This window comes from Chiroxiphia lanceolata, chromosome Z (genome assembly GCF_009829145.1).
Source record: "Chiroxiphia lanceolata isolate bChiLan1 chromosome Z, bChiLan1.pri, whole genome shotgun sequence".
Classification (NCBI taxonomy): domain Eukaryota; kingdom Metazoa; phylum Chordata; class Aves; order Passeriformes; family Pipridae; genus Chiroxiphia; species Chiroxiphia lanceolata.
Genome location: NC_045671.1, coordinates 58,165,403 through 58,185,959, shown reverse-complemented (window position 1 = coordinate 58,185,959; position 20,557 = coordinate 58,165,403). Strand labels below are relative to the sequence as shown.

At 40.9% G+C, this 20,557-nt stretch overlaps 1 protein-coding gene across 2 annotated transcripts; it reads left to right on the top strand.

Annotated features, from left to right (window-relative positions):
- The first annotated feature begins 1,771 nt into the window (after nucleotides 1-1,771).
- On the top strand, nucleotides 1,772-15,602 carry LOX (lysyl oxidase). 2 transcript variants are annotated; one of them, XM_032676204.1, is made up of 7 exons: nucleotides 1,772-2,930; nucleotides 3,414-3,522; nucleotides 4,798-4,935; nucleotides 7,149-7,305; nucleotides 9,667-9,762; nucleotides 9,916-10,031; nucleotides 11,857-15,602. In XM_032676204.1, the coding sequence occupies exons 1-7, from the start codon at nucleotides 2,207-2,209 to the stop codon at nucleotides 11,861-11,863; spliced, it is 1,347 nt and encodes a 448-aa protein (XP_032532095.1). In that variant the 5' UTR covers nucleotides 1,772-2,206; the 3' UTR covers nucleotides 11,864-15,602. The 2 variants fall into 2 exon arrangements, with proteins under 2 accessions (XP_032532095.1, XP_032532096.1); XM_032676205.1 differs by lacking the exon at nucleotides 11,857-15,602 and having other exon boundaries at nucleotides 9,916-10,035.
- Nucleotides 15,603-20,557: the final 4,955 nt, after the last annotated feature.

Sequence of the window (20,557 nt, the reverse complement as noted above, 5' to 3'; positions counted from 1 at the left end):
CATCATGCACAATCTGCTTGTGGAAAGACACCAGTTACTGTTCCAGTTGGGGGCCCAGTCCAGTAGTTGTTCCCTACCAGCCTGGTGCTGGCTAGCAATGATAACAAGCACCCACTTTGCTATTGGATGGATTCTCAAGTAAGAAGACTTTGCTGTCTTTGACACGTACCTCCCTGTGTTCCTCAGTATTCTCCAGATCGAGAATTTTTTCAGTTAACTGCTGATTTCCCAGTGATTTTAATCCTCCTGGTTGTTTGGGTGACTGCAGGGAAATGAACTCCACAGGGCTGCACACTTGTCTCCTAAGGTGGAGACCAGAGCAAGCAAGCTTGGTCCGCTGAGCAGCTGGTGCCAGGCACTGGTCACTGCCAATAGCCCACCTGTCCGCAGGAAGAACTTTGACAACTCAGGGTGGCATCACTGATTTCAGGGTGGTAAAAGGGCTTTAAAGACAAGTGCTAACACTAATAATTCGACAGCAGTGTAAATCAGCATTCACAGTCCACCACAGCCACAATGTAGGACTGCATTTTGCTAGTTTTCAATTATTAAGTGTGAACCATTTAAAGTAATATGCAATTAAAATAAACTACAGTACAACAAATGACAGGAGAACAACAAAATGTAGTGGCAGATATCCACCTGGCCAATAACAGATAGTTTATTAACCTGATCTGGGGAGGCTGGCAGTTGGAAGGTGCCTTGAATCTACCTGAGTAGGGTGAAAACCTCCAACCCCGGGCTGATCATCTTTGACAGGAATCACTTAAGAAATATCCTTACCACCACACTTCTGGTGAAGGAGAACTTTTGTGTATTTTTCTCAGTTCCTGTGCAAGGATTCATAAGCAAACAGCCCTTGGAAAAATACAACCAAAAGGAGTTTTGGCAGAAATCCACAGACCTTAATTCTTTTGCCTTGGTGGGTGATTGGACTTATCAAAACACAGCCTTGATGAACTCTTGTAAAAGCAGGAAGGGAGGGAAAGGCTTTCAGGCCACAGTCTGCTCTTCTTCCCCAGCACGATTTTGGGGAGACACTGTCCGAACTCGGTTTATTTGTTCTGGTGACGGGGCTAAGCCTCTCCCATGTGAAATTTCACTTTTCAATGAAAACTTACTCCGGGAGGAGCATCGCCAGTATATTTCTCGTGTGACTCATACGCACAAAATCCAAAAGTCAATAGTCAAGAGTTTATTTGATGGAGGTTTTCTTCTAATTAAGAGGTCATTAAGGGGATCCGACCGTTACTCAGCGCTGAGACGAAGGTCCCCAGCGGCTGCTCCAGCCCGGGAGATGTGCCGGCCAGCACATTTTCCAGAAACATGTTTCCTCTCTCGCCAGCGGCCCCTTCCCCCTCCCCGTCACCCCGTTTTTAGTCTCTCCAGCGCTGATGAGCTAATAGCATTTTTCCTTTGCATACTTTGGCGCTGCCCCACGGCATACTCTGGCAGCCTACGTGTGTCTGAGCGCGCCCGCCCGCCGCAGGCTCGGCTCGGCACGGCTCGGCGTGGCTCGGGGTGCGGGGGGAGACAGGCAGGGAGGGAGGAGGGAGGTAGGCAAGGAGGGGGGGAGGCAGGCAGGGAGGGAGGATGGGGAGCCCCCGCCGACGCGCCGGCCCGAGCCGCCCCGTTCCCCCCGGGCCGCCCCCGCACGGGGCAGGCGGGCGGGGGGCGGCCGTGGGGGGAACTGTCAGGGCCGCACGTTTCCAGCCGCATTACGTGAACAAATGGCGGGGGCGCAGCCAGCCCAGCCAGCGGGGCTTGTGTAACTTTGCGAGCGTGCCAGCAAGTTTAAAGTCCCTGGTCTCTCCTCCTCCTCCTCCTCCTCCTCCTCCTCCTTCCCTCGCTCCAGACACCAGCGCGGGCCGAAGGACGATGAGAGGCTGATTGTTTGCTCCGGTTCCCATTCGCATCCCCTCGCCTATAAATACTGGGGAGAAGAAAAGCCGCTCCCGCCGCCTCCCCCGGGCCGCGTTTCCTTTCCGACGGCCCGACCTGCCCGATGGCACCGCCCGGGTGCCGCAGCGCCTGAGACCCTGCTACCCGCCTGACCCTTCCAAAGGTGCAGCCCGCACTCCCCGTCCTCCCGCACCACCCCACCCCATCTCCAGCAGGAAAGGAGCCCCTCTCTCTCCGCTCGGCCCCCTTTCCCCCGGTTTCTCCCGTATCTCTCTTCCCGCCGGCTCCTAGGAAAGAGGAGAAGATGCGATTCGCGCCGCCTGGGCTCCGGCTCGCCCAGCTCCTCGCGTGCATCTACTGGAGCTGCCTGTGGCCTGCCGGCTGCCAGCAACAGCAGCCGCTGCGCCGGGATCCCCCGCCGCCCCCCGCCGGCTGGAGGCAGCGGATCCAGTGGGAGAACAACGGGCAGGTGTACAGCCTGCTCAGCCTGGGCTCCCAGTACCAGCCCCCGCGGCGCAGGCAGGCGGCGGAGGCGGCGGGCAGCCCCATCCTGCTGCTGCGGAACAACGGGACGGCGCTGCCCCGCAGAGCCGCCACCCGCGCCGCCGCCGCGCAGCCACAGCCCCCGCCCGCCGCCGGCACTCGGGGCGGCTCCGGTGCTCGGCACTGGTTCCAGGCCGGCTACCAGCCTTCCTCCGGAGGCCGCGCCGCCGCCGGGCAGCGGAGCCAAGCGCTCGCCACCCCCGCGGCCAGGAGCGCCTCCTCGGGGGCGCCGCGACCCAGCGCCCCCGCCAGCCCCGCCGGCGGCACCGGCACCGACGGCAACGGGAGCAGCACCGGGGCCGGCGGGCTGCCGCCCCTCGGCAGCTTCAGGCCCGGGCGGGAAGATGTCATGGTAGGAGACGACCCCTACAATCCCTACAAGTACACAGACGACAACCCCTACTACAACTATTATGACACCTACGAGAGGCCCCGCCAGGGCAGCAGGTACAGACCTGGCTACGGCACCGGCTACTTCCAGTACGGTAAGAGCTCTCCTTCCCGCCCGTCCCGTCCCGTCCCTCCCGGCCCCGCCGCGCCGCCCCGCTCGCTCCCGCGCACGCCGGTCCCGGTGGGATGCGCTGCGGGGGTCGCCGGCGCTGCCAGCCCCCCTGTTGGGGCAAAACCCGACCAGACGGGCGATCGCCCGGCTCCCGGCCCGCGGGAATCCCGGCGGAAAGCCCGGCGGGAATCCCAGCGGCCCGCGGTCCCCGCGGCTGGAAGAGCGGGGAGCTGCGGAGGGCACGTCCATTAGCCCACCGCGGGATTCTGGGCGTCGTGCTTGCGAAAAGCCGAGAAGTCTTTGGGAAAAGCCGAAGAGCCTGAGCAAAGGGGAGGAGAGCGAGGTTAACGGAGGGCAGGGGTCCGTAACAAAACGACGGCTCCTAACGATTGGGATGGTAGCCAAATATCTGCAAACTTGTCCTGGGTTGATCTTGCTGTTATGTGGTTGGTTTGATGAACTGCAGGTCTCCCTGACTTAGTCCCGGATCCCTATTACATCCAGGCGTCCACATATGTCCAGAGAATGTCCATGTATAACTTGAGATGTGCTGCCGAGGAGAACTGCTTGGCAAGGTAGGCATCACCTCAGGCTTTTGCCCATCCACTGTGAGTTCTTGTGTTCCTGTGTCCACTGTGGAGTACCTGTGAACATGAAGAGTGGAGAAGAGTGAGGTTGGAGGCCCAAGGAAACACAACCCAGTTTGAAACCTTCTTCCAAGCTTGTGGCAGATGGTGGGGTATACACATAAGAAAGCAATACTGCCATACTAGAGAGACAAGCTACGGATCTTTCGAAAAACCTACACATTGTGAAAAGTTATATTACACGTTTCTATTGTCGGGCTCATTTGAACATATCTGAATTTTGTGAAATGGAGGCATCCAAAAAAACTGTTTGAATCTGGTGGTTTTCATCTCCCTTCTCTAATCCCATAAGATCATATGCAACTCCTCTAAAAAAAGACGAAACAAAAACCTATTCTTAACCAGCACAAGTTACTATTAAAATTATAACAAGCTAATTGTTTCTGGGCCTATGCCTTGTAATGTCTCTTAAAACTGAAATCTCCCTGAAAAGTGTTTCAAAGTCTCTTAAGGGGTTGAAATAACAGCTTTGCTATGAAGTTTGGTCTTGTCCAGTTGGCAGAGAGGGATTTTTCCTGTTTTGTTTGGAAAGAAATCAACATAGCTGGTTTTAACCATTTTAACTTGTTTGATACCTTATCATTTAAAACAGATTTATGTATTTACCAGCATCATTAATTGATATCAGACTTTTTCCAGGGTCGTGCTCTTTGTTCACTTGCTGGAAAAAGAAAACATGACATAGGAAGCAGTATTTTCTGCTAGATTCTCAGTGAATACTAATTGAAATGTTCTTGCTAGCTATCAGTTGACTAAAATATTCCAGTATTTAAAAGATAATAGCTATGTGAAAGAGGATAATATAGCCTGTTCATATATATATGTATTTTTTACAACAGAATCAAACAACTGTTGTGTGATCTTACATACATAGGGAGTTATTTTTGTTAACAGCAACTAATGAATTGTAATTTTGGTACCAGAGTAATTTCACAGTTTAGCAGTGATCTGCTTTATAGATGAACTCAGTCAGTGGTCAAACTTCCATTTAGAATATTGGAAGTAGATTTGAATCTTACTCAGGTCTTGGTCTGACACCAGGCATTTCCACACCATATGGAATTCCTGTGAACCTCCAATGCATGAAGTTTAAGGGGGCTGAAAGGACCTCTGCTGTCAGTTACTTCTGAGACAATAGAAAGTGTTTTTTAAAGCGTTTCTTGCATATACTTACACATTTTTTCTTTTTTTCCATTATTGCAGTTCAGCTTATCGAGCAGATGTCAGAGACTATGACAATCGGGTGCTCCTGAGATTCCCCCAAAGAGTGAAAAATCAAGGCACATCAGATTTTCTGCCCAGCAGACCCCGTTATTCATGGGAGTGGCATAGCTGTCACCAGTGAGTAAACTGCTCAGTATGAAATCTATGTTTTTCACTAACAAATTGTCACTTATAAGCTGATATTTTCTAAAACTGCAGTGAAGCAGAGAGAAGCCATGAGGAAACTTCAGCCTCTTACTGTCTGATACATTTTATGTAGTGGTAATTACTCTTTCTATAGACACATGAAACCAAAAGGGATATGAAGCTTATGTAAGAAACTTGTACAAAGTCTAAATTATTTATAAATACAAGTCTCAAGCCAGTTTTGATGTAGATTATAGTCCAGTTACATTTCAGTGTAACCAGTTAATAAAAATCCCAATCATGTTAAAATAAATGGAAACCCTAAAATGTACATCTACTAGCACGGTGCCTATGATATAGCATTGTAAACAGTGACCCATACCTCTTGACCTGAATTTCATGAGTTAGTTCTTGACAAGGAATGCTCTGATAAATATGGAACTGAAAAGCTACTGAATTGATTGATCCTGTCATCAGTAATATCCTTATCAGATAATGATACTTTGACACAGCAGCAAAGCTCTAGAAATAGCATAATTGATGGAAACACGGAAAGGCAAATGAAGTAGGACATTTTCAACATTTTGGGAGCAAGTAACACAGCAAATCTGTACCTTTTCAGAAAATTCACATTCAGCAGTTTTCAGGTTTGTTCTATTTTTTGCTATTTTACAGCAGAACCAGTTGTAAAATACTAGAAGTACTTAGAATAGTTACTTCCACCTTATTTAAAATACAACTCTGCTGCTACAGGTACATAAATGATAACTTAAAATTATTCTTTTAAAAAAATGGTATGCAATGTGGGCTTGATCTGAAGGCCTCTGAGCCTTCAGAGGCTTTAAGCACTGAATGAAAAATCAGTATCATTAGAACAAATTCTTTCAAAAAAAAGACTAGTATTATTAGTTTATAAAACTTGTAAGGATAAAAAACCCTAAAAATAAGTAAAATCAAAAAACAAAGCCTCCACAAATGTTTTAGTTAACCCCCATGCCTGAAAAAAAATCAATCACCAATAACAAAAATACCCCAACTCTAGTGCTTATAAAGCTGATAAACAGATGAAATGGAGAGAGCAATTGAAATCTTTCATTTGTAGAAGAGCAATTTCTTACTCTGCCACAACAGCCTAGCTATTGCTGTCCAGATGTAAAGTGTCTCTGATGTTGATTCAGTTCTTGGACAGAACATACATTGCCACAAAAAAATGCATCTCTAGTGATCATTTCCATAACAGTGAAACAAGCTCATTTGGAAATGAACTACAACTGCCAGCTAGTTTGGCTAGCCATCAGACTTCAGTGTTAGTCATCATCATCTGTGGACTGGTTTTAGTGTTCTTAATGCACATGCTTGTGAGACTTGTGTGCTGTTTTGTTTCACCAATACATTTGAATTCTGTTTAATTAGATTTTTTCATATACCTCTTGAGCTGAAGGCATTCGTAAGTAACAGCAGCCAAAGATACAGTGAAGGTAGATAAGACAAGTGTAGTTTAGAAAAAGTGGAATTACAAGAGTAATAGGTGTTGAACTCTACAGTAAGAGCCTGAACTCACTTTGTGTGAGAGCAAAAAAAATGCATCACTTTGCCCAGATTAAAAGCATACACACTTTTGCAATAGAGATGACATTTAGTACAGACTGCAAAAAGAGTTGACATGGAATGAAATCTGCATTGCCAGTATACAGAAGCCCAGTTCTTTATGCAGATTTTGTTTTCACCACTGTTATGAATGTGTTACATTGACTGAGGGCCACTGAAATGTGAAAGCAAATTGTTGGGGTTTTGCTAGCAAGTAGCAAACTTCCCTGGAATTTACAGTATGTAAGGTAAGCATTCCTAGTGAAATTCTGGCTAAAGGCAGTTATAAGATGTACAATTCAAATATGAACTACTTAATACTTGCTACTATTATTGCAAAAGAGCTGAAACAGGAAATTTTGGAAAACAGTGCTGGAATCTTTCCCATATCAAATTAAAATCTATTATTTATTTACAGAAGACGGCATGTAGTAATTGAAAATCAGAGTAATAAAAATAATTGAGTAGCCAGTAATAGGAAAGTATAATAATGCACAGATTTTGTTTAACAAATAAAATTTGGCCACATTTAACAGGAGGTAGATCAAATAGGAATATGTTAAAATGTTATTTATATGATCTGATCCTTCTCTAATAACATATCTATGGTTTAACAGACATTATCACAGCATGGATGAATTCAGCCACTATGACTTGTTGGATGCGAGCTCACACAGGAAAGTTGCTGAAGGACACAAAGCAAGTTTCTGTCTTGAAGATACCTCCTGTGATTACGGATATTATAGGCGGTATGCATGTACAGCACATACACAGGTAAGAGTTGGTTTGGAGACAAGTTTTTTTCCTCCTCTAGTCTATATTTGGGTAACTTTTCTGCTAATCATCTGATTCCCTAAATTAACTGATGACCTAACTAACTTCTGAAATTCCTCTGTCAGAGACCAGGATACCATCTTGGAGACATAATTTACCCAGGTGCTGCTAAGTGGGTTTCTCAGTAAAATGCACTGACATTCATTAGCTTAGCACCACTGCTAAATGAACTCTATTAAAACACACCACAAGTTCTCATGGCTATAAGTCCAGTCAAATGAGCTAAAGGGAACTCAAGACAGCCAGTAAAGAAGTCGCTCCAATGTTCATCCCCCCACAACTGCTCAGTTATATCCTTGGCTGGTCCCAGAGTTCAGCACTAGTATTTTCACCCTTTCAGAGTCTGAAGCTGTAAGGTTCTGAATTCCCTTAGTACCTATTGCTACTGGCTGGCAGTCTGACCTAGAAATCTTACAGCATTATTTTATGCCTGTATTTAAGGCATAAAAGATAAAAAGAGAATGGCAGCCATGTGAACATTATGATGGGTCATGTACAAATGTAAAGCCAGGTGCTAGGGCTTATTAAAGGAACAGATGAAAAATGGAATCAAACATTAAGATAAAAAAATCCTTGAAAGACTCCTACCTTGAATAGTGCACCACCATCTCTCAAAACTGCTGCAGAAAAGCTTAAAAAATCCAAACTAGCCAACCCCAGGAGAACAAGGATGATCAGCAATGTAGTATGGCTAAGAGACTTCATTGACTTTTTTTCCCATTTGGAAAACCAAATAAGAACGAAACTCGAGTGGTCCTGCATTGAAAGAGGAAATTGCTGATATTTATTCTTTCTCACAATACAAGAATTTAAGACCTGCTAGACATCAGCTTTAAAACAGAAAGGAGTGGTCTTTTGACACATGAATGAAGTTTTAAATGCCCTGCCTTAGGATGTTGCTGAGATCAAAAATATTTACATGTGTTCAAGAAAAGTTCAGACAAAATAATGGTCACTATTAAACACAAAACAAATCTGATGGTACTCCATGTCTTAAATACAGTTAAATGCCTGGTGGAAGGAATCTGCCTGACATTACACATCCCATTTCTTAGGTTCTTTTGTCCTCAAGCATCTGCTGCTGACCATTGTCAGAGACATGACACTGAGCTTGATGGATCTGTAGTTTAACTCAACGTGGCCATACTTACATGTACATCTGTATCCCTTATTCTGCAGCTTTTAATCTAGGATGTAGTTATTTTATCACAGAGAAATAACAGGTATGCTTCACTGGCTGACGTGTCCACATTCGAATTTTAACTATAATGAATGATGTGCAATACATAAAGGCTTTGAAGAGGTTTTATAAATATCTTTTCTCCTTCGTAGACTAAGACATCTAACTAAGCAACATACATATTTTACAGCTGGAGTATTTGTGTCACTAGAATCATGGCTGTGTCAGCATTTCCACTGGAAGCCCATGTTTCAGGGGTTTGTAATTGGACTGTAAAACTTTCCTCCAGCCTCAGACTTGGCACATACATGCTGGGTCAAGAGGGAATTCCTACAGGACTTGGGTTTTCTGCACTTTGTGTGTTGCCAGAACAGATTAGCTTTGCCTAGAGCAATCTGTGTTGGACATAGTTAGAGACACCAGATTTGAACCACTGATACACTCATAGTTAGGGATTCTTATTGATGTTCCCAACAACAAAGAATTTTTCAGAAAAGATTCATCTGGAAGAAAGGCTACATTTTCAGTTCCCTCAGATTCTTGTGCCACTGTATGCCTGAAAAGACACCATTTCCATGCAAAACTCAATATGAAAATAGCTCTTGAGTCTACTGTTCAAAGTTAGCACTTTGGCAGAATACACCCATAGCAAGAAGTTGCATCATTCTTAAGGGTAGAGAGAGGTTCCAGCATGGTGATAGGGTTTGTATTCAAGGACTCCAGAAGCAATTTACTTGAGATTTACAGATACTTATTCTCATCTTATGTAAAGAACAGGAAATAATAACAGCACCAGTCTTTACATAAAAGGAGTACTGTAGCAAGTGATAATAAAATACAGATATCTCACAGATGAACAGCTGTAAATATTATAGATGTTTCCTCTTCAGTAATAAAGTAGTAAAGTGCAGTCTATCAAAATGGTATGTCTGACTTACGTATTCTACTTTAGATACACAAATAAAATACCAAGAAAAAATAAGACTAATTTTCTGAGTTTATTTTCTTAGTGAAGTGTGATGGTTAAGTGAACTTCAGTCTGAGTTTCCCTAATGTCTAGAATGTTACTGTTCCTAATGACTAATTTTTTTTTTTACATCCACCTTAACTTCATTTTTAAGGGTCTGAGCCCTGGCTGTTACGACACTTACAATGCTGACATAGATTGCCAGTGGATTGATATTACAGATGTAAAACCTGGAAATTACATTCTGAAGGTAAGTGTATTGGGAGTGGGAAAGTGTGTTTTGGGGTTTTTTTTTGTTGTTGTTTGCTTTTTAAAGAAGTAAATCATAAGCATACATCCTTTTGAATGTATGTGAGCAGCTGAAACCTGGAAATAGATAAACACTATGCTTTCTCCCCTTAAGGTGAGTGTAAACCCCAGCTATTTGGTGCCTGAATCCGATTACTCCAACAATATAGTGCGCTGTGATATACGCTATACAGGCCACCATGCATATGCCTCTGGCTGCACAATTTCACCGTAAGTACTTTCCTTTGTTTTCTGTCACTGTCTTAGATTCATGGTAGTGAAGTTGACAAAAAGATTTATAAAGCTTAGAGATTTGCCTTATCTTGAAGAAAATAACTTTCACTATTAGTTCTACTGATAGCAATTTCTTCAGTATTTTGTTTCTGGGGTTTCAGGAATTTAAAAGTTTGTGGGAATTTTGCTCTTGCACTTGTGCCATCAGAATATATAGCACTTTCAAAATTGCTCTTACTGTCTGGGCTGCTAGTTCACTACCTCTGGCTCACACCTTCTTTGTATTTGCACTAGAACCTTTCCGTGATCATTCACTACCCATTTATGCCGCCCACACAGAACTGTTCAGAAGTTACAGAGCTGTTAAAACAATCTGTAAAATCCCACACATGTATGTTACTGTGCTGCTGCTGCTGCTTACACAGCAGCCATCCTCCCTGAAACAGTTCTTTCACACACACTCTATCTACAGTTTAGTTCTTTGAAAGTTTAAACAAGGCCAAATGTACACCTCTTTAAAAATCTTTTCTCCCAAAGAGAAAATTCATTTAATAAATTACCTCATGGTAGATCTACTGTATCTTAGTATCTGTCAAATACGCATACACACAAAGCAGTCTTCTGTAACACAGAGGTAAGCAGTTCTCAGGATAATATATTAGTTGCTCATCCAACATATTAATCAAGTGATTTCATTTTGATTGCATAAGGAGTATTAACATTTTATAGAGGTTTATATGAAATAAATTCCAGGAAAGTAAATGAAAAGTAAAATAAATGTCCAGTGTAGTCTTATATAACAGCATCAGTGAAACAAATACACTGAATTAACGTGACTAGCTTAATTAGCTTGTAAAATATTCATTCCTTACTTTGCATTAGGAAATCAGTAGTTAAATGAGGCTAAAGGGAGGAATGTTTTTTCATGCCAGTGTGGAGATTTGTATTTGTAATCACATTTTGATCATACTCATGACAAGTAAAATGGCTTCAGCAAAGTCCTCTGTTCTCGCTGTGTATTGGTCAGACTTCACAAAAAGGAGGAAAAAAGAATAGGTGTTCTGCAGGTCGTGAGAGATTATTTTTGGTGGACCTAAGGCAGGAGCTTTTCAAGCATTTCTATGTAACAGGACTGATTTCTCCTTCTTGGAATACCGCATGTACTCGCATTCATGTGGAAGGGAAACTTATGCTTCATACTTTTAACTTCTAGTCTCCCCATCTTACCTCTGAAAATGTTATGGAGTACAGAGAGTAAAAGAATTATTAAGGTTGGAAAAGACTTTTAAGATCATCAAGTCCAACCATCAGTCTATGACCACCATGTTCACTATTAAACCATGTCCTCAAGTGTCATATTCACATGTTTTTTTGAACACTTTAAGTGATGATGACTACACCACTTCCCTGAGCAGTCTGTTCCAATGTTTTGCAACACTTTATGTGAAATATTTTTTCCTAATATCTAATCTAAACTGCTCCTGATGCAAGTTGAGGCCATTTCCTCTTGTCCTGTGACTTGTTACCTGAGAGAAGAGAGCGACCCCCACCTCCCTATAGCCTCCTTTCAGATAATTGTAGAGAGCAATAAGGTCTCCCCTGAGGGTCCTTTTCTCCAGGATAAACCATCCTCTCTCTCTCTCTCTCTCTCTCTCTCTCTGTATATATATATAATGTACATATATTCATGCAGGGCGAGGAAACAAAATTTCTCTTACTGTTTGCTGACTTGTGCCTTCAAGCTGATAAATGAGTACTTAGCAGATATTCTTTTTGTACCTGCTTGGTCACCTGCACAAAATTATTTCTTTTCTTTTGACAGATACTGAGAAAGGTACAAGAAAATGGATGAGATGGTGCCAAATGTTTTGAACTGAAGTATCATTATATAAACTTCAATAGGATGCGAACACTATAGAAACAAAACTACAGAACATACATACATACACCCACACACCTTATGTGATTTCGAAGCACTCCAGCAGCTTCTCAACCAAAACTTTATTGGAGTTTAAGAATTTAAATTGGCATTACTTGTATTACTATCAAAATGTGTGGAACTGGTGATTAATGCACAGATATTTTACATTTTGAAAACCTAACTCATTCATAAAAACCTGACAATGTCTTAGCTCCTTGAAATTTGGAGTTTAGATGATAATAGGCTTCAGTGGTAATATAACTGGTGAGTGAGTTGAACATATTTTAAAAGGTAGAAAAAAAGTATGCAATACGAATCAAATAAAATGCAAGAGAAAGTACTAATGTCAGCTATTTCAGAAAATACCATAAGGAAAACCAGCTTAAGAGTAATGATACAGTACCATTAAAAATACTTGCTAGAACACATTGATATGAATGAGAGAAGTATGTTCAGTTTTCAAGGAATATTAACGTATAGCAGAGAAATACATATATATTATATATATCAGTTATACCCCTGCAAGAAAACTTACGTTTACATTTTTTAATACATTAGAAGTTTTTCCATTTTCTTAAGTGAAAAACAGATGGGGTTTTGAAATACACCTTTCCTCTGTGAAAATTAATTAAAAAACTTACCCACCTTTCTATGTTTAAGAGATTTTTCAAGGTGGGGCTTTTAAAAGACTTCCGCAAAATTAATGCGGATAAAAATAATACCTGTCAAGAAATGGGCTCTTGGAAATGAAGAGCCCCTGATGTGGTCATCTGTGAAAAAAATTCAACTTGAACAGATTAACCATCAAAATAATACTGGCAATTAACTCAGGTGGCACCACAAAGAGAAGTAGGTCAGAATCTTAATGAAGTACTTTTAGTGTGAAAAAGCCTACTACCTGCTTCCCCCTTAAGTACTGTATCTCAGTATTCAAAATAACAAAGTTGAAATTATACTATATAGAGAGGGAGAACAAAAGTCAGTGTATTAACATCCTACTTTAGGCTATTCAGGAACCAAATACAACATTGTTAAGGGGAAAACCTTCAAGCTCAAATTAATGTTTTTGTTGAACTGCTTAACTGGTGCTGGGTACACTACTCCTCCTCCTCCCATCCCAAAATTATTTTGCTTTTGCAGTGCACCCTGCTGTAAGCTACAGTAGCTGTGATTTTCGTTTTAAACTGTGAAATGACATATCACAAGGGGATCTGGCATTTTTTTCAGAAGATTTCTGATCATGTAAAATAAGGATCTACCTTTGAAACAATGGAACCTAGAAATATTGATTGGCATTGGTTAAACGTGATCAGTTCAAAACACCTAATGAAACATGGAAAGCTCAATATATTAAAAAAAATTTGAAAAATAGTTGTGCTATTGAAAATAGTTAAAAATTTAAAAATCTGAGGAGTATGGAGTATTTTTTGTTATCACTATATTATCACTGAGAATATTTCAGGCAGTATTTGGAAATATTTTATGCATTGGAACCCTATAGATTTAATTTGGATGCTTGATGAATTGCCATAATATCCTTTAAGGATCAGCTGTTCTTTAGTACATATATTTATTTCCTGATTATAAAGTATTTCCATCTTAATCATAACTCGGTTACAAATTTGCACAACTAGAACTTAAAAAAAGGACCTAAGAACCAGCAACCTGGTGATTACTACCCACCAGTGGGAGAGGCTGTAGAATGAATACCATTTATACCTGCAGGTCCCTTTTTGTTTGGTGCGAGATCCATTTTGTCAATCAGTAACCAGTATGGGCAACGAACAGAAGCAAAATTCAGAAACTCGATTTATTAGAAAGCCATTTGTTACATATGTCTGCAAAAATGAGGGCGTGTTCAAAGTCTAGGCTTCTGAAATCTCGGCCCAAAGAGCTTTTAAGTTTAAGAGGTGTTGAGGGATGCAAGCGCATTCACCTTTCTATAGACTTAGGTCAAAACTGGGGTGAAAGTCCTGAGAGCAGCTTGGGCAATGGACACAAAAGCTACCGAATGGAAGCTAGGCTGTGGGCATGAGCTGCTTCCTGGCAAGAGGTTGTGTGCTCGTACCTCATTGTGCCTGATGCTGAGTGTGGGATATGAGAGCACTAACAGGAAACAGAGCAGCCGCAGAAAGCGAGGTTATCCCCTGGTTCATGAGACAGGAACCTGCTTACATGTCTGTACCCAAACTACTTGCAGAACTCCACTGAAGTCAGCAAGCAGCCAGAAGGCCTTGAGCATCTGTGTAGGTGGAGCAAGTGGAAATGGCCTGGTTCAGAAAGGTGTTGAACGCTGTAACTTTGAATCTTGGGGATATTGTAGCTACAAAAATGTAGCTTTTTTTTCCGTAGCAAAATATTGTATGTTTTTAAATGTGTGTTAAGCAACATTACATTGATGTACAATAGCACAAAAACTGCCTAAGATAACATGAACAGTCTATTTAGAAAAACAGGGGATTTTAGGATTAAAAAAAAAAAAAAGGAATGTGACTTTAACCCTGTCTATGGTAAATCACAACGCAGTAGAAGAGTTTATTATATTGCATGAACAGAAGTAGTTCTAAATAGGGGAGCGCCAACCAGTATTTTCAGTATCTTGGCTCTGCAGATTTGACCCAGACACCTTAACTTACTTTTTTCATACTGGAAAATAATTATGGGATTATGTGCATTTTTGTTGAAAAAAACATTTATAAAACTGTTTTGATAAAAGCTTTTATTTTTACAGCAAATTATATTTGGATTCCATTTCACAAGACATTGGGTTGATTCCCATCATCTTTGAAAGGCATCTTGCCATTGGTAGGAGAAAAATCAGATTTAAATTTTGTGAGATTTCTAGTATAAATTTGCTGTCTTGCAGTCTCAAATTTCATCTGAAAAGTCAGATTGTAAAAATGTATGTGAAGCAATTACGTCCCACATTTCAAATCTTAACATAAAAATTGCATATAAGGAATATGTTGTATGTCAGGTTCATTACAGGAGGGGTTTGTTATATATTTTTTTTTTAATCCTGAAACACATTTGATATTTGCATATTTCTAGACAAAAGTGTAACAAAAATGACAGATTGGTCACCAATGGAACCAACATATTGTGTAGATTATGTTTTTGTGTTACTAAAGTCTACTAATTTTCTCTCTGCTCCAGAGTTTACTGTGCAGTGTTGAATGAGTGCAAACACCAAATGTACCTTCTTACAGTCATTCTGTAAGTGTTGAACTCACAGGGGTGAGTTTCATAAATGAGACACTGAAAAGTGGTTTATCCTGTGTCTCACACTTATGCCGACAAGGCATATTCATTTTCTCCAAATCCTAAAAGGTGCTGAAAGATTTTAACTTGAATTAAAACCAAAGAGTATGTTATTGGGAAGTTTTTATTATGCAACTAATGCTACAGATACAGTGAAATGCCACTTGTTTTTGCAACTTTTTAGAAGGTTTTTTTGTTATTTCCTTCACCTTTCTTCCAAGAGTCTTAATTTCAGTAACTTTGCATCTTTACCTGAAGAGCTCTAATTTATAATATTCAGGCACTAGCTTTGTATTCTTCATTGCACTTTCATATTCTTGTGTTACATGCCCGTATTATGGTTGCAAGTTTATGTGAAAATGACTTGAATAAAATGTTTCAAGCGTTCTACTTGTCGAAGTATTATACTTACTGTATAGGCCAGATCCATCTCTCTATGAGATTTAAGGTTGTTATATCTATAAGAAAACAAGGAAGACTTTGTCGTGCTGACGTGGTCTCAGAAAAAAAGTCACAAGTTAGAAACAAGAAAGAAAAATTACTCCTCACACTACACAAAGGATTAACATGTGAAGGCTAAACAGGACAAGGCATTTGGTTCATCTGGATACAGGATTTCCTTACCATATTGTCTGTCTCTGTAAAAGCAGGAACTCAGAAATCACTTTCAGAATTTCTGCTTCAAAAATTATACTTTCATGGGAAGAACATTTGAACAGTACATGGTAGAAAGTCTATGTACTCTAGAAAACTGACTAACGCATTAAATATGCAATTACTCAAAAAATATTTTATCCTGTTATTTACATTCTCTGAGTACAGACTGATGTCCTGCTGCCTCTTCACTCTGTATGCTAAACTGATGAAATGGTCCGAGCTGTGAAGCATCTCTTGTCCCTTCACTGAGGGACTAATACAGAAAAGCATGGTTAAAAACTTTGGAGAGTTGCTCTAGTAAGAGGTTGTTAAACACTTAAATATCAACTAATGGCACTCTTGGTTTCGAGTAAATGGAGACAAAACCAATGTAATATCTTTTAAGATTCATAAAATAAATGTAGAAATATTTTAGATATGAACCACTTTGAGTAATGTTTCTATAATTTATTTAAAAAAATTGTTCCTATTCTACTACTTATTAGAACTGAGAGCTTCAAATTGAGAATTTCTTCAAGTACTATTCCTAGAACATAGAATTTGGTGTGGATCAAAATCTGTGCAAATACAAAAATGCAGTAAAAAATGCATACAATAATTGCAGAAAGTATATTCAAATCTGTTGAAAATAAAGCATCTCCTAGTTCCAAAATATCTTCTACGGACTATTCTACTATCTCATTTTCACATTAGATCACCTGTCTAGTATCACAAAATGATCTATCACCAGTACACATTTACAAAGCAGCTCAACACATTTGGTGAAGAAAGTATTGCTGTAACTGAATTTTCATTCAAGTCCTCTTTCTCCTGATCTAATCATTCCATAAAAACTGATGTAAGAAATATTTATGCCTGTTCAGAAGCCTTCAAGCTGCTGCTATCAACAGTACACTTTTTTTTTTAAAAAAACCACCAAATTTAAACTAGTAATGACCATCTTAAAAGACACTGAAAAATATGAGATTGTTTTGCTGGTTATTCTGAAGTGAAAAATTGTGTACTTGAAGCAGCCTAGTAGTATCCAACAGAAGGTACCTGGCTGAAGACATTTCTTTTGTGGTATGGTACTGAACTGGAAAGCATGGTTCAACATTTTTAAATCTAATCATCACAGAATGAAAAAACTTTCCACATTGCTACAAAAATAAATTGGTAGTACTTTGTGAGAAGTCTCTGTCTAAACAGTACTACAGATAAACGAGTTATGTTAAAGTCACGTATATACTCAACACGTTATGTTGTTACAATGAACATAATGTTGATAAACTTTATCAACAACCTCCAGGCAAGTTCATTGGGTTTATCAGTTCACAAATAAATTGCCCAGTTACATGTAAAAAATATTATCAAGTCTCCACCATCACTACTCCTTTGTACAGTGTATTAAGGCTGTGATCCAGGTGAGTCACTAAGTATCAACTAAAAGTAGTAGTAACCCATTAAAATATGAAGCAATGCCAGTAACCTAATCTCTCTTCTCTCATTCACATTTAGTGTATGTTATCTTTTTTCTTTTCTTTAAAATAAGAGCTCAGAAGTGTTTTTGAAGACAAAAAAAAGAGATGTTTTGATAAGTCAGGCTTCCTTCAGGAAGAATTCTGTAGCCACGAATTACAGCTGTAATAATGCAGTAAGAAACTTGCTCAAGTGCCAAGATAAACTAACGCTCCTAGATCTCTAAGCACATGCAAAAAAGCATTTTAGAACATAAGCTTCTTAGCATCTTGGACTTTTTCCAAACTGCAATCATTAACTTTTTGATCTTTAATGTGAATAACTCTTAAAATAGGGTCTATCTGCTAAAAGAAAGGTAAGCTGCCCATGAAAACATCTACCAAAAGTAATTTTCCTTGCCTTTGACTGGAACCAGAGAAGTCTATAGCATTCAGCTAGAATTTATTTACTTATTTTATTTAAAGCATTAAGGGTTAACATCTGCATCCGGAAATCTTGAAGTTTGTATATAACAGGTAAATGCATGGCTTTTTCTATGAAATACAATCCTTCACTATAAAACCACAGTACACATGCTTCTGTGTTTTATTTTGATGCTTCTGACCTTAAATATTGTTGCACATGGTATAGTGAGAATAACAGCAACAAAACGCACTGGAAAATGGAAGTTTTTTTGAATTTCGCATTCCTCTGAGAGGCAATACCATTCAAGAAAGATAGTATCACATACACTGACATTTGCTTAAGATCCAGAAAAGAAAGCCTAACTAAGTGGGGCAAAACACGCCTAGATACTCCTACAAAAATGGATGAACTGGGATGTTCAGTCTTCAAGAACTTAACATAGGATGGGAGAATGGGTCTGTTTTTATATGAACCTATCTGAGACTAGATCATGGTCAGCATTTTATCTTTCTACCTGCATTTAGCAAAATAAACAACTCTAGATAAGTCCAACTCTAATTCCATTCCTAAAATAATTCCATTCCTCCTTGTAGCCTATTTATTCCATTCTTCCTTGTAGCCTGTTTTATACTTGGAAATCTGGGCTCATTGTCTGGATGTTATTGCCTATCTACATATTTGGAGACCAGAGAATACCATTGTGATATTTGCTGGGACTTTAGGGAAAAAAATCCCTGAACGCCCATTAAGACATAAAGCCTGCAGGAGAAGGAGACAGAGGTGGCCGTATCAGTAACAGAGTAACATAACATTAGGAAAAACGAAGTTGTTCCTGACATTTGACTCTAATGCCATCACAAGTGAAACACTCTGAGGTATTAAAGAATGACTACATGTTTTAGACAGCTTCCAGTACCTGCCCTATGGTCAGGAATAGATACGGTAGGAACAGACTTCTAAACATAATTTAGATCAAACCCACTGACCAAGCGCCCACCTTGAAACAGCTACCCAGGAATAACTCAGTCAAGTTTTGAATGTCTCCAAGGATAGAGACTCCACAATCTTTCTGGGCATCTGTGTACTGGGGAGCCCAGAACCAGATCCAAGACTTCAGAAGCGGCCTGATCTGTGCTTAATACAGGGCAAGAATCACATCTCTCATACTGCTGGCTACACTCTTTCTAATGCAGACCAGGAGGCTGTTGGGCTTCTTTGACAAGACACAGAAAAATATTGTTTTTCGTAAGACTGTAATATGTAGGAAGGCCTTCAACACTTTAAGGGATTACATATTCTACAAGTTTGCACAGATTTAAGAGCAGAAAATCTGCAGAAAGGAAATCCATAGGGGATTATTAAACACAACAATCTACAGTATCACAAAACATCCTGGAGCTGTAAAACTAGAAGCTTGAAGATATGGATGTTGCATGATGTATGACTGTGTGCTCCCTCTATCTTATGCTTAAAACATCCCTTTTTGACTGCTTTTCAAGATACTAGGCTAGATGGTCCTTTGGTCTGATGCAGGACTTTCCTTAGGCATGTAGTGGGTTGACCCTGGCCAGATGCCAGGTACCCACTAAAGCCACTCTCTCATTCTCCCTCTGCAACTGGACAGAGGACAGAAAAAAAAACAGCTAAGGCTTCATGAGTTGAGATAACAGCTGGGAGAAGTCAGATACTGATTACCTTCACAGGCAAAACAGACTCAAAGTGGGGATAGTACTTAAATTTATTACTAATAGCATAAAAGCCAAAGAGTGAGAAATAAAACTCTTAAAAAACACCTTTCCCCCACCTCTCCTTCCACATTCTCCCTCCTCCCCCTCAGCGGTGCAGGGGGACAGGGAATGGGGGTTACTGCCAGTTGTTGTTTCTGCTGCTGCTCGGAGAGAGGAGTCCTTCCCCTGCTCCTGTGGGGTCCCTCCCACGGGAAACAGGCCCTGATGGACCTCTCCAGCGTGAGTCCATCCCTCAGGCAGCAGCTCTTCCCAAACTGCTGTCCCGTGGGTCACTCCTCCATGGGGTACAGTCCTTCATGAATGAGCTGTACCAGTGTGGGTCCCCCACAGGGGAACGAGTCCTACCCGGGAAAAATCTGCTCCAGTGTGGGCTTCCCTCCCCACGGGCTGCAGGTCTCCAGCAAGACCCTGCTCCATCCTGGGCCTCCCACGGGGTCACAGCCTCCTTCATGCATCCACCTGCTCCAGCGTGGGCTCCTCCATGGGCTGCAGGGGCCTCAGCTCCGGCACCTGGAGCACCTCCTGCCCCTCCTTCTGCACTGATCTTGGTGTCTACATCGTTGTTGTTCCCGTGTTCTCACTCTGCTCTTCCCGGGCTGGAATTCTTTCTGCGCAACAACCTTCAGTTTTTAAATATGTTATCACAGAGGTGTTACTGTTACTCCTAATTGGCTCGGCCTTGGCTAGTGGCAGGAAGTCCACCCTGGAGCCGGCTGGCATTGGCTCCATGGGACAGGGGAAGCTTCTAGCAGCTTCTAACAGAAGCCACCCTGGTAGCCCCTCCGGCTACCAAAACCCAGCCACAGAAATCCACTATAAGGCATTACAAAATGCTGTATGAATAGTACAGTGTATTATCTTATACCCACTAGAGTCATTTACCAAATTTCTGAATTAACTTGATTATGTAAGATAACTATAATTAAATAAACACTGCTAAAAATTAATTACAAGTTCAGAACTCATTTCAATTAAGTAGTATGAAAACCACTTGAAGAAAAATTCAATGAACCTTTTATGTCACAGCCCAATCAAATGAACTCTCAATGTCAGACAGGCACTTAAAAATCAAA